This window comes from Gavialis gangeticus, unplaced genomic scaffold (genome assembly GCF_001723915.1).
Source record: "Gavialis gangeticus isolate Ggan-Ray unplaced genomic scaffold, GavGan_comp1, whole genome shotgun sequence".
Lineage (NCBI taxonomy): Eukaryota > Metazoa > Chordata > Crocodylia > Gavialidae > Gavialis > Gavialis gangeticus.
Genome location: NW_017729024.1, coordinates 55,016,705 through 55,031,644, shown reverse-complemented (window position 1 = coordinate 55,031,644; position 14,940 = coordinate 55,016,705). Strand labels below are relative to the sequence as shown.

General features: G+C 42.7%; 1 protein-coding gene across 1 annotated transcript in view; it reads left to right on the top strand.

Annotated features, from left to right (window-relative positions):
* SLC44A1 (solute carrier family 44 member 1) overlaps positions 1–14,940 on the top strand; it is a 119,917-nt gene that overhangs the window by 86,923 nt on the left and 18,054 nt on the right. The window contains exons 10-13 of the mRNA XM_019518204.1: positions 2,798–2,963; positions 10,179–10,335; positions 10,573–10,656; positions 13,305–13,442. Coding sequence (XP_019373749.1) covers positions 2,798–2,963; positions 10,179–10,335; positions 10,573–10,656; positions 13,305–13,442 — 545 coding nt within the window. The remainder of the gene's footprint in view (positions 1–2,797; positions 2,964–10,178; positions 10,336–10,572; positions 10,657–13,304; positions 13,443–14,940) is intronic.

Below are 14,940 nucleotides of genomic sequence, written 5' to 3'. Positions count from 1 at the left end.
ACAGGGTGCTTTTTACCCCCTCGTCCAAGTCACTGATGAAGATGTTGAACAGTGCGGGCCCGAGGACCAAGCCCTGGGGGACCCCACTGTCCACATCCCTCCAGGTCAAAAATGACCCATGCACCACCACTCTCTGGGTGCGGCCCTCCAGCCAGTTAGTGACCCATTTGACTGTGTAGATGTTGACACCACAATCCCCCAGTTTCTTAATGAGAACAGGGTGAGAGAACTGCATGTATATGCAGTGTGAGCACTTCTTTTACTCTAGGTCCATAACTTTGTAGTTCTTGATTTATTTATTTTTATATACTGTTTGTGACCTTAGCTTTACTATCACATTACAATATTTCCACTTAATATCCATTTTTTAATTTTTAGAGCAGGGGTTGGCAGCTTACAGTCTGTGGGCTGAAAGTGGTCCATTGGAGCCATTGGATCTGACTCATGCACCCAAGGGGCTTTGGCAGCAGGGTTTTTTTTTTCTGTGCCACAGTCAGGCAGCTGAAGGTTTAGCAGCAGGGGTTTTCATTCGTGTCAGGCCACTGCTGGGCAGTGGCTAAGTGGCAGCAAGAAGCAGAAGCAGCCAGGTCCTAATGCCAGCTCATCATGGACATGAGCTGGATCATTCCTGTTTGCTGTCCCAAGAAGGTTACTGGCTGCTGTTTTAGAGGAAAAAGTTAAACAATCCATCAAAGCCGATCTAAAATTGAAAGCAGCGTAAGCATGCTAGTCAGTACGTCAGTGGATAACTGCAGGGTTTGGAAAGCACACATGCATCACAGAGCATCTTCCCAAAAAGCAGTTACACTGTCACCCATTTTCCATTGTATCGTATCTCAGATATTCAAATAGTATTTTTAGTCTTGTCGTGGAGATGATTCTCGATATTGAGAACTTTTTACTCACCAGTTCTCAAGCGAGAGGTCAGGTCCTGCAAATTACTGAGGTGCCAAGGTGAATGTGACCTCCACAGAACTCACTAGGGGTTGATGTAGGGAAAAGTTCCTACCTGAATTTGAGCAGCTTTTAGGAATAGGACCTAAAAATTCAACTACTTTCAGGTGCTTCTGTACAAAAAATATGGCAATAACTTTTTAACTAGAAAGTTTATATTTTATTTGTTCAATAAAGGAAATTAATATTTCAAAAACGTTTCAAGGATTTGGAAATGGGGAGGTGTTAAAGAAACTTGTGAAATTTGAAATGCAGCATCAACTGTTGTATAAATGATAACTATTATAACACCTTTCAGATTGCACAACTATTTTGCTATAACTCTAGAAAATATTTTGGATTCCATGTTCTGGATTTTTTTAACTGGGACAAAGTTAATAGAATTCACATCTTCTCAGGTTTTGCTATTTTACCATTCTCATTTTATTTTTTAATTGTATGAAAAATGCTGCATGCTACATTAAGAACCATTAAGTTAGTATTTTTCTTTCACGTGAAAATAAAGTAGGTTCCAGTTCTGCCAGCTGACATCTGTGGGTGAATTCCTGTATTTACATGTATCCAATTGCGGGATGAGGCCAAAGTCTGTATTTTACTAATAGACACTTGGGCCATTTTAATCGACTTTGCAGCCTGATTCTGCATTTGTTTAATGTCATGTACTAATTAGTCACATCAAGGTTAGTTGGACAAAGTGTTTTGTACTAAAACAAAACATATTTAGACCCACTCCCCATACTCCCTGCCTCCAGAATACACGGCTGCTGGTGTTGCATGCAAGGCCAGGGTGCCCTCCATCAACAGGGTAGAGCTTCAGTCTTGTTGCACATTCATCAAGGAAATGCACGCCTGTATGAAGGGGGGTGTTTTTTTACCGTGATAGGGCCGTGACTTCTAGAGCCCAAAATGTGTAAAATTTCAAAAAATGAGTGAAAAGAAACCTACATTTTTTAAAAATAATCAACTTCTCCACTAGAAAAAAATATTTAGACAGTGTTGCCTGTTTCCAAGAAAACATGTATTTCTTTCATACAAGTATCAAATCAATTGTAAGAGGTTAAAAAATACAATGCTAAGTGAAAACACTAATGGCTTTCAAGTTGAATTTATGTTATGTACCTGTTATGTCCTCACCTTCTGTATTCCTGAATCTCTCCAGCTGTTTGCATCACTTTGGTGATAGGTGGGATGAAACTCTTCAGTGAGTGCTAATGCTTTTTGAAATAGAGCATTGCCTAGGGAGCATCTGACACACTATGTCAGTCAGTGTATGTGAAAATGCTGTTCACATTAGACAAGCCTGTGGAATTTAAAATGCATGAAATTTTACAGTAAAAATCTGCGAATTCTGCTCTTAGTGGGCTTTGTTTTCTAGCAAATAAATTTAATCTGCAAAAAGAGACCATATATGTATAGATACCCGAATCATTAAGAAACAAAACTGATCATTAATGTTGGGTGTTTAATCTTAATTTAAATAAAAATACCAAAGGAGGATTAAAATCTCTTCTTTGTGGTGACAGAAAATTCAGAATGACTCAGCTTTCCTTCAGTTGCATTTCAGTACAGGACACGCTTTCAGGTTTCTGTTATTTTGGAGGATATTGAGTGTGCTCAGGAGAACTTTTAAGTCTATCCTTCTGCACACTTATTAATATGGCTGATCCAAAAGCATTGTTTCCAATATTAAGTGCCCTGCTAAACTTAACATAGTGCTTTTTTTAGGAGGGGGATGTTTAGGTCTATCAATGGTAGTGCACAGTTAGCAGTATAATAAGTTTTTTCATCTCTCTTAGTTGATATTGTAAATACTTTATTCTTTCTGGTCATGATTTGTTCCTAGGTAGCCCTGTCTCCAATGAACAAGGATTTGTGGAGTTCCGGGTTTCGGGCCCTCTGAGATACATGTGGTGGTACCATGTAGTGGGGCTGATCTGGATCAGCGAGTTCATCCTTGCCTGTCAACAAATGACTGTGGCAGGGGCTGTTGTGACATACTATTTTACAAGGTAAGAATTTTCCAGGCAGTTTCCCTTGCTGCTGATTGGCTGAGAGGGCTGCCTGTCCTGCGGGCCTGCCCCTCTCCATTAATTGGCAGTGATTAATTGGGGCTGCATGATGGACAACCCTTGCAGCCAATCAGCAGTGAGGGGTGGGGCCACCAGGGTCTCTTGGGAGGGGGCCGTAGTGATCAGCCTGTGAAAATGGCAGCTGGCCCTGCAGTCTCCCTGCAAAATCAGCTGGCTGCCTCCTTGAGTTGGGTAGACTGTTAATAGCTAGTTGAGTTGGTTATGTGTTGTTTTAAAGATTTTTTTTTAACTGCTGCACTTTTGTTTGCCTCCTGTGTCATCCCAATAAAGGCATGAACAAGTGTTCAAAAAAAATAGTGTCCCGATAGTCACCTTTTTAATATTAGAGTTGATGAACTCTATACAAGTTAAAAATAATTGGTATTGATAGGCTCTGGTCGTTTAATTGAAAAATGTCATTTTTAATTATTTACACTTACTTCATCATTCATTTTATCATCTCAAGATTACCAGACGTCCCAAGAGAGCCATCATTGTCATATACATTCAGGCAAGATTATATGCCAGCATTAAAGTGATGGAAATATGTTTATTAAATAAATCCCTATGTGCCTTCACCATGCAGGTGCCCTAATCTGTAAATCATGATCCTTTGCTGTATATCAGGTAATGGCCATGGCTCTCATAGATATTAGAGGGAGATGCATCTCATATTGTTAGGAAAATAAAGATTAAATTACATTGTCAAACCTGCCCTCCCCACCCTCTCCAAGCACTCAAAACCCATCTGAGCTTTATGCCTTTTTAGTGTTTGAGGCTTTATGCTGTGCACTTGGCATATTTTTAAGCTTTCTCCTGCTACTAAGAGACACAAAAATTTACATTTAAAAGAAGCTGGAAGCCAAGGTTTTCCTGTAATCACAGGACTCTAAGAGACAAGGATTTAGGAAGGCATTCATTATTACGTGCTCAATATTCATTAGCATGGGCAGTACTGAAATGGTACCTGTTGTTGCTGGTAACTTAGTAATATTGATTAAAGAAATAAATGCTGATGATAGTGTTCTTAACACTCTCATCTTGTTCTCTTTTATATAAAAATACATTTTTAAACTGAAATATGAAATCTAATAGTTCACAGTACATTTGTTACAGAACTCTGCATGCTGACAATTTGATGATTAATTTTAACTTCTCATTCCAAAGGGTCTCAAAGTAATTTGCAGACTACTGGGGAAAAAGCAGCTGTCCCTAAAGCTGAAGGTAGTTGGAGTAAGGGAGGAAAAATGTGATTTTAATTTAAACCGTACTCCAGTTAAAAGTGCACAGATGTAGTAGTGTCAGTGTCCATACAGATAAGACAGGACTTCACTTCAAAAAGTGTTTCCAATTAAAGATATCTTACATAAACACTTCCAGTAATATCCAGTAACCAGCACCCTTTGGTGCTGTTTTTAGGGCCTGTCTCAGAAATGTGTGGGTTTTAAAAGTCTGTGTACAGATTTTTTTTAAAGGATTCAGTTCAAATAATGAATGTTAAAATTGGTTTGTCTTTGTAATTGAAACCGTTATATGGATTCCATTTGGCTCCTTTTCTACACTAATCTGCTAAAAAAACATCAAAAGGCTAGGATTAATTTACTGTGGAGATAGAAACCCCGTCATTTTACTAATGACAGAGTCCTCCAGGATGGCATTGAAGTACATTTGTGAAACCATTAAAAGAAGTTTCAGTGACGTAATCTAGTAAATAATAAAACCAGACTGATAAATGAGCTAGGAAATACAGAACTGGGAGGAATAATCTTGCACACAAATGGATATGGACTAGATGATTTAGCAGGTCTTTTGCATCTCTCCATCTGTGAATATGTGCTCTACATTACCTGAAGGTAAATGATTTTGCTCTTAACTGTTCCCTATCTATCATCCCTTAATGGAGATTTTATTTTAAGTTACTAAGTATCTGTTTCTCTCTACTACTTTTCTTCCTTCCATTTTAAAGTATGGTTCTACTCTGAAAAGTGACTGATAAAAATAAAACAAAAAAGGAAGAATTTTGTCCTTAGCATCAACTCTGCACCCTCACAATGGACTTTTTGCATGCCAAGTAATGTTGCCTGTTGGGAATTGTTGCAGACTAAGTTATGCCCTCAGTTACACCTATGCACATAGAAGAGGAATGTTGATTTGTACAGCTGTAAGTGATCAGAACTAGAAAAATATTTCTCTTGGGGAAACACAAGGAGGAGGGAGACCAGTATACATGATATACCTTGACTTTAGCAAGGCTTTTGTTATGGTCTCCCACAACATCCTTGCAAGCAAGCTAGAGAAGTACAGGTTGGATGAATGATCTCTTAAGTGGATAGAAAACTGACTGGATTATCTGCTCAGAGGGTAGTAGCCAATAGCTCTATGTAGTTGGCAGCTGGTATCAGGTGGAGTACACCATGGGTCAGTTCTGGGGCTGATTTTGTTCAATATTTTCATCAGTGGTCTGGAAGATTGGATGGAGTGCATCTTCAGCAAGTGTACAGATGACATCAAGCTGAGGGGAGTAGTGGATACACTGGTGGGTAGGGCTAGGATTCAGAGAGACTTCAACAGAATGGAGGGTCGGACCAAAACAAATCTTACAAGATTCAATAAGGATAAGTGCAAAGTCCTGCACTTAGGACGGAAGAATCCCATGCACAGGCTGGGGACCGAATGGCCAAGCAGCAGTTCTGCAGAAAAGGGCCTAGGGGTTACAGTAAGCTGAATACGCACCAACAGTGCACCCTTGTTGCAAAGAAGGCCAGTGGTATACTGAGTGGCATTAGTAGGAGTGTTGCCAGCAGATCAAGGGAAGTGATTCTTCCCTTCTTTTCGGGACTGGCGAGGCCACGTCTGGAGTATTGTCCAGTTTTGGGGCCCCCACTACAGAAAGGGCAAATTGGAGAGAGTCCAGCATAGGATAGTGAAAATGGTTTGGGCACATGAACAGAGCTGAGACACAGATTTTCCCCTTTTGCAAATAGCGCTCTGCAGGCTGGCTGAGTTCCAGCCTGGAACAAGTTACTTGCAAAAGAGTGTGAAACCCTAAGCCTGGTCTGGAAGGGGGAAGGGGTGGGGGCAGACCTTGAGAATCTGAGATTAGCCACGGCTGGCTCAGACTTGCTTTGCCTCCTGCAGACTTTGGGGTAAGTAGGGCCTGAGGGACTAGGCCTGTGGTGGCTGGGGGCAGCTGAGGGCCCCTTCTGGCAAAGGTGGAGAGGGAGGGTTGCGGGTTGGAAATGAGGGGGCCAGTGACTTCCTAGTCCCTGCATAGCTTCTGGGCCTTATTTTGCGGGTTTCTGGGCCCGCTGATTGGCCCTGCAGGAAAGTTGGGGCAAGAGAAGCCTGGTGACAGGCAGGGCAAGCAGAAGGGAGAAGGGGAAGGAGAGGTGGGCATGGGGCACAGCACAGCAGGGGCCACCCATGGGGCCAGGTGCGGTCTGCCTCAGCTGTTTTGTAGCTCCTGCGAAGCAGGGATTGCTGCCGCTTACCTGCTGCCCTCATGTGAGTCCCTAGACTGCTGCAGTCCCCATGATGCTATCCCTGGGAGCTTACTGCCCAGGTGGTTCCAGATGGCAGTGGCAGGCACGTCAGAGCTCAGGGCCAGTAGCTCACGAGCTGGGCTGGACTGCCACGGTGCAGCTCTGGGGACAGGTGGTAGCCCTGGGCAGCATGCAGGGGGGTCAGTCAGAGCTGCAGTGTGCCCGCAGCCCCACTCTACCAGGATGCACTGCACTGCTTGCGCTGTGCTCATTGCTGCCATCTGGAACCATTTGGACGTGAGCGCCCAGGAGAGCAGGGCAGGAATTGCAGTGGGCCAGGGACTCGCATGTGGGGAGCGGGTGAGTGGCAGCAGTCTCTGCTCAGTGGGGGCTAAAAGGTAGCTGTGACAGATACCACCTGGCCCTGTGGGTGGCCCCTGCTGTGTCCCCATCCTGTTCCTTCTCCCTCTTCCCCTCTTCTTCCTTTCCCACTTGCTCCCCCCTCCCTCCTGCTTACCCTGTCTGCTGCCAGGCTTCCCTTGGCCGGTGAGGGCAGCAAAACATGGGACACAAAGGCACTGGCAGGACTGGGGGGGCTGTGGCTTGGGAGTGAGGGGCAATGGCTGGGGCAGGGCACCAGCATGTCAGGGCTGCTCAGCGCCACAAAGCAGCAAGGGGAACAGAGCCACAGTTGGACATGAGTCCTGGTGTAGGGGGAGCTGCCAGGAGGGAGCCAGGAGCGGGGGTAGGCAGGGGCTGTGGGTAGGGAGTGAGAGACCTGGGCATATCAGGGCTGCTCAGCATCACAAAGCAGCAGTGGGGGTGGGCAGCTGCCGTTGGACTCGCATCCTCATGAGCAAAGAGGGCAGGGGGATTTTCTGATTTTTCCAAGATAAAAACAAAATCAAATTCCAAAGTATATAGGTATTTAGAATTTATTTTTTACAATGATTGAGGCACTGCTAGACTTCCAAATTGCTTTAAAATTGTAAATATATCGACAAAACATTGTTTAAATGATACCTATATAAATAGTGGTGTTTCATTTTAATCATTGAAAAATGAGGATTTGGGGGTTTTCAATTAGAGAATTTGGGGGGGGAGTTAACAGAGAAAACTAGGATCCCCACACATGACTTTGAGAAGAGGCTGAGGGAGCTAGGCTTATTTAGTCTGGAAAAGAGAAGACTGAGAGGGGATTTAATAGCAGCCTTCAGCTACCTGAAATGGGGTTTGAAAGAGGATGGAGCTAGACTGTTGTCAGTGGTGGCAGATGACAGAACAAGGAGCAATGGTCTCAAGTTGCAGCAAGGGAAGTTTAGGGTGGATATGAGGAAAAGCTCTTTCACTAGGAGGATAGTAAAACACTGGAACAGGTTACGCAGAGAGGTTGTGGACTTTCCATTCTTGGAGGTTTTTAAGACCCAGCTAGACAAAGCCCTGGCTGGGTTGGTAAAGTTCAGGCTTGTACTGCTTTGAGCAGGGCTTGGACTAGATGACCTCCTGAAGTCCCTTGTTTCTATGATTCTAAGGAACAGAGTCCAGCTGACTCGGTACTAATAGGGGCAGTTCATCATAACAATTTATGCTTCAGTACTTACAAAGAGAGCGATGTCACACTTCAGAATAGCTTTCTCTCAGTTCAGAGGAGATACTTGATTATCAAAACACTCATAGTTTTAATATTAAGTCTTTGATATTGTTACTTTTAAGTTTATTTTCTGCATTCTCATAAACAGCTCTTTAAGTGCTGAATGGAGTTTCTTTTGAGAGGAAAATAAGGCTGGCTTGCTTCAGAAGAACTAAAGATATGAAAAGTTGGAAGGAATTTCTTTTTCAGTGTGAGAAGACTTTGCATTCAACTTCCTTATAAATGCACACACTCTTCTGGCAGCAGATTTTTTAAGGCTTAGTTGGTTCTATGGGGATGCAAGTGCAAAGCTTCGGTCGCTGAATCAATTTGGTGGAGATTTGGCCCAATTCAGTGGTCGAATCTCCGAATCTGAATCAAATCAGGAGACCCTTTAATCTCTCTGAATGGAATCGGAACCCAACGAATCGAATCGCTGTCCCCCGATTCGGGCTGAATCCAAATCGAATACGGCCCGTTTTGCACAACCCTAGTAAGTGGCTGGCTATATTAAAAATACAGAGGGTCTGAGTTTGTGGAATTACTATTGATGTGCTTTTCAAGTATCCACTTAAAAGTTTTCAGTAAATAAAACTTACAACAAAATAGAAAGAGAAATCCTAATATAAAAAGTTATGGCTGGGTGGTAATAGAATTGTACAAAACTTGGACTGGAAAGGATCTCAAAAGGTCATCTTGTCCAACCCCTGCTCAAGACAGGATAATCCCTAAGGCATCCCAGATGGATGTTTATCTAACCTGTACTTAAAAACCTTCAATGATGGAGATTCTGTAACCTTTCAGGTAATCTGTTTCAGTGCTTCACCAGTCATAGTTAGAAAGTTCTTCCTGATGTCAAACCTAAATTTCCCTTAGTGCAATTTTAAGCCCATTACTTGCCACATCCCCAGTGAACACAGAGAGCAGTTTTGTCGTCTCTTTGTAATAATCTTTTTTTATCTGAAGACTGTTATCAAATCCCCCTTCAGTCTAGGCTAAATAACCTCACTTTTTCCAGTCTTTCCTCACATGCAATGTGTTTTAGACCTGTAATCACTTTTGTTGATTTCCTCTGGATTCTTTCCAATTTGCCCATATTTTAAAGCGTGGTGCCCAAAACTGGACACAGTATTTCAGGGAACACTTCACCAGTGCTGGACAGGGTAGAATAATCTCTTTTTGTAACATGCATATATGGCAGTTCTGTTAAAACAGCCTAGTATGCTGCTATTGACTATTGTTTTGCAAAAACTGCTTGCAGTCTGCTATAGCCTCCAGATCCTGTCTGTAACACTGCACCCTAGTTAATCTTTCTCCAGTTGGTATTTATGCATTTGTTTGTTTGCAGTATTTCACATTTGTCATTGTCAGTAATCTGGAAGACCACTTTTCCAGATTACTAACATTCAAAATAATATAGATAATGTCCTCTATAGTGCCTGCCACCACATCCAGCTTAGTGTCCTCTGCAGATTTCAGAAGTATCACTCACTTCTGTCTTCCAGGTCATCGGTGAAAATCCTGAACAGCACTTTCAGGACAGAGCCCTGAGGGACTGCAGTTTATCTATCTTCCATATTTGACCATGAGCCATTGAGGAGTGCTCTGAACACGAATAATCAACCAATTATGCATCATCCTTATAGTAGTTTCATCCCAACCATATTTACTGCTAGTGGCTACTGTTTGGTTCATTTCTCTTTCTCTGTTTTTAAGAGCTTGAATTAGACACTCATAAAAGTGATGAGCTTGAAGAATTCACTGGTTAGATATAACTATAGTACGGGTAATTACTATTTAAAGTCCTTCTGTTACCCCTCTTGATTCTTCCTCCTCCCCTTGTTCTCACAGTAGAGTCAAGACTGCAACTTTCCAGTGCTCTAGGCAGTGTGAACAGCATCCACCATGGACTAGAATGAGGCCATGATATTCCCGTTCACGTATTAATTCCATAGGGATTTGTCTGCTGCTGTTTAGCCTGGTGACATTAAATCCAAATTGATCACATTTATTTCATCCTATTTCTGTGATAATTTTCCACAGGGAGAAAAGGAATCTGCCATTTACTCCTATTTTGGCATCAGTAAATCGTTTGGTGTGCTATCATCTGGGAACAGTGGCAAAAGGTTCCTTCATTATCACATTAGTGAAGATACCACGAATGATCCTTATGTATATTCACACCCAACTCAAAGGAAAAGTAAGGAAAATGGAAAGCTATTTGTTCTTACTGTTGAAACAACAGCCTTCAGCTGGTTAAATGTGATCCTAAGTTCCTTTGTACTTGGATTTTAAGGTGTGATTTTTTTTTGGAATGTTTGGGCCTTACAGTTATTTGTATTCTATGGTATTTAGTGTTTTCTTAGATCCTTTGTGTTTTTTATTACTATTATTATTATTTTACAATATATGTTGAGATCTTCTGTTGTAATGTTAGGAAAATGCCTGTGCTCGCTGTATGCTGAAAGCCTGCATCTGCTGCCTTTGGTGCCTAGAAAAGTGCCTGACTTACTTAAATCAGGTAAGACGATTAAATATTTGGGTTAAGTCAAAGGCTGATAATGTATTAAATTCCCAGGAAGGCTGAGTTTGCACCTGAAAGTGTTCTAGCTTTTTCCCTACTCTGACATATGCTAAGTTGTACTTTGGAACCTGTCTGAACCTGACCCTGGGTGTTTTAATTCCAGTAATGGGGATATAATTGAAGGTACATAGTGATCCCACTGAGAGCTGTTACATTAGTCTTCATTTACAATGCTAAAGTGAAAAATTGTCAGTATTCATCTTTCTGCACATCTTGTTCTTTCAAAATGAATCCTGTAATCAGCTCTCAGTGTTATAGCAAGTTTGTTTCACTGTGGGATACAATCTCCTTGACACTCTCACTCCTCCAGGCACATTTAAACTTGAAAATACATTTTCTGTAGTACATGTGAAGATTTTTTAAAATATTTGAGTACTGCATGTTTGAGAAAAAGCGTGTCTTAATCTTAAATTAAATAAGTCATCCTTGTCCTAAAGAGGAAAGCCTACTGTGAGTTGTGACAGATAGCTAGTCATGTCTATTTCTGAAGATCTACTTTTCAGACAGTTGTGCTGCCATTTATTAATATACTGTTTATTTCTTTTACTGTTGTTAGTTTCTTCTTGCATTTGAGATTAACATTTATCTGTGTAGTTCCTTTGTGAAATCAGACAATCCTAAGTGTTTTTTTAACCCAAGCGTTTTTTTAAATGAAACCCGTTTCCCCTCTAGGCAGAATAAAATTGAATGGAGTTTTTGGACATTATTCAAGAAAGCTGGAGCATTTTGGGTCCTGATGGATCATGATATGTAGCGTGCTACTGCATTCAAAGTGCTTTTATAAACAGTAGCCCATCTGCCCTAGAGTTCGTTTCACAGATAAGGCAACTGAGGCAGAAATCCTATGTGATTTACTGAAGCCAAGAGAAAATGGGTTTCTGAGCCAGAAATAGGATTTGTGAATTCATAGTATGCAGTCCTATGAAAAACCACTAAATAAAGCCTTTGAAAAACATTTATCTTAAAGCAGGGGTGGGCAAAATATGGTCCACAGGCTAGATTCAACCCACCAAGGGATTTTGTGTAGCCCACAGTGGGTCCGTGCCCAGGTGTCGAGGGGGAAGCCCAGGCTGTGGCATTTGAGGGTGGTCCTGCTGCCTCTGGGTGTATGGGGGGAGATTGGGTGGGGAGAGGAGGCTTAACTCTCTGCCCAGTTGCCACTGCCAGTCTGCCCTGCACCCACTACTGGGAGTGCCAGATGGAGGGGGCAGGCCAGTGGGGTCTCCATGAGGACTGGTCTGAGACCCCAGCAGGCAGGGTGAACTCGGCCAGCCAAATGGAATTGGGCTGCTGGTGGGTGGGCAGGAAGCAGCATCCAGGAGCAGGGTGAGTGGACGAGGGCCAGGATCACAGGGTAGTGACAGTGCAGGGCTGGGACCTGGGACAGAGCTACAATCCACTTCCTGAATGTCCCTGCAACAGGCACCAGTTCCAGGCTTAGATATGAGAGAGCAGATCGCAGCTGTGCCCTGGGCCCTGGCCTTGCACTGTCACCGCCCCACAATCCCAGACCCAGCCCTGCCTGCCTGCCTGTCTGTCCTGCTCCTGCACTGTGCTTTGCCTGCAGGGGTCCTTGGCCAGTCTCCATGGACCCTACCTGCCCACTCTGTCCAGCACCCCCAGCAGTGGGTGTGGGGCAGATGACTTGGGGCCAGATAAGACCAATTGCCACCTTCACCCCTGCACCGGACTGGGCCAGCACACGTTCCCTGCCCCCCTCCACTGCCCACAACAGCTCACTGAAACTTCTTAAGTGACCCTCCAGCCCAAATAGTTGCCCACCCCTGTCTTAAAGTATCAGTAGATTCCTTGGAAGTTCTAGACTAGACATGATTCTGATTCACTGTAAGCTTGATTCGTTTTGAGTTGTCTTGATGAGTATCCTCATTAAAATATATGATTCTTGAATATTGTCTTTGCTTCCCTTGACTTTCTTGTTCAGTAATACTGGACAGAATTAGAAATGCTGGCTATTCAAACATGTAGAGAGAAGCTTTTTACCCCATATTATCCTTATTATTTCTTGATCTTTTTTGTTTTTGTCCAGTTACTTCGGTGGTGGTGTCACTGCCACCACTGCTCCTGCGTTGTGTTTTAATTAGGTTTTGGATATAAAGCTGGCAAATGCCAGAAAGATGACCTGAAAGAAATGGTTGTTTCCTACAACATATGGTTCTTGATCTGCTGATACTGTGCTCCTCAATTCAGCCTCAAAGTGTGTGCTGAATGGCTCAATGGCCAGCAGAAGCCATTGACTCCTTTTTCAGTTTTCAAAACAGTTGGGAGCAGGGAGAAGTTTTTTAAATGTGGAGTACTTTTTTGTGCACAGTTCCTCACCTCCTGATCTTTGGACGGGGCAGGTTCTCTTGAATTGACAGTCATACAATATCATTTCTTGCTTAGTTTTCACCTTGGTAAGTGTCCTATCCAACCCAGTGTCACAGAGTACTGTATGTTCTGCTGTGGAAAAGGGTAGCAGTGACTTGGTAGGACCTCCCCATAGTAGATACTAGACAAGAATTGTGGGGAGTTTTAGAGAGGAGACTGAGCATCTGTAAATAAGCCTTCATTTTGCTCCTTCCCAGAATGCATATACAGCCACAGCTATCAACAGCACCAACTTCTGCACCTCTGCAAAGGATGCATTTGTCATTCTAGTGGAGAATGCTTTGCGAGTGGCTGCCATAAACACAGTGGGAGACTTCATGCTCTTCCTAGGAAAGGTAAGTCTAGGAGGCATCATTGTTATGGACACTGGAACAAGTCTTACCCTGCCTGCTAGCTGAAACCTTTCTCAGCCATAGTTTGAATTCTAGACACAACCTCTTTGTTTTCTACACTTGCCCCATCACTGTCCCCCATTATATCCTGCTGCTTCCTATTAGGAACATGATTTATAAGGAACAAGCCAGGAGAGAAGAATGTGAGGGGAACCTGTCTAGGGCTGTAGGTGAATCTGGTCAGAATGCATCACCTGAAAATTCCAACTTTTTATGGGAAAACAGAAACCCAGAGTTTTGTTTGCCACCTGCAAAAAAAAAGGGCCAAAAGTGTTAGAGCCTTTGGTTGGCTTTCCAGTGTAAAAGCCACAATTATAAGGAAACAGCCATTTCCTACAAATTTTGTTGAGTCGAAAAGGCAAATTTCCTGTCCAAACTTCCTCTGTTCCCAAAATCTGACTTTTTTAGCTGATGTTGGTGATGGGATGGGATTGGAAGGTAGTGCATGGTGGTTGGTCCTGTGTTGAGGGGCTGTGAGTTGTCAGATTGGAGGAAGGAGGAACTGAAATGAAGTATGCTGCAAGGGTTGTAAGGTTTCTAAGGTGACTGGTGTTGTAGCTCAACAGTCTTCAAGAATAAAGAAAGATACATTTTGTGAAAAGACAGAATTCAGTAATTTATTCCTGCAACTTGATAAATTCTGTACCCCCGTTTGCTAAAGTGCTAATACCAGGCCAGTGAATCTCTGTGGAATGAACTGCCTGTCTTCTGTACACTCATTAACTTGTATTAGATCAGACTACAGTGGGCTGAACTTCAAGTGTAGTTTGCTAATCCAGTACATAAACAAATCAATAAGGTGTGATGGGAATAAGCACCTAATGAAGATACCAGTGCCTGGGGCACATCTAAGTGCACATTTCCGTTTTCTGGAGGAGTCTGACATGTGCCAGGAAATGTCTCCCTGAAAAAACAGCATTTAAATCAGTGGAAAAACACAGGGGTGACAGAAATGCTGAAATGAGCAGTGCAGAATACTAAACAATCGTGTCAGCTAAATGCTGCTGCCCTGCCAACCCAGCCCTTCTTTCAACCTAATCCAGTGTCTGAATAATACAGTTGAGACTGACCTATTTTACAGTTTATTTTAAATGCAGAGATACAGGAACTTGTTCAGAAAGACTGCATTCCTTGGGGCCACATGCATTAGTTGTTGAGAACTGGTAAGATATCTAGATGTGCCCAACCCTGTTGTTAAAGTCACCATTAGAAAGAAGGGCTTAGTGCAATAATTAGTTCTCAGTTACTGTCATGGTGCAACCAGGAGAGAAGAGAATGAAATAGTGAAAGGCTGTTTTGGCTGTGTGTGGGCTGCAAACAAAATTAAAAAAAATAAAAACAAACTTCAGTGGGTGAAGCTGGCTCTAGTGTGAATTAGCTTTGGGGAAGGGGTGGCATTCTGTGCATAGGCTCAGTCCTTGAAACCACACTGATCTATGGG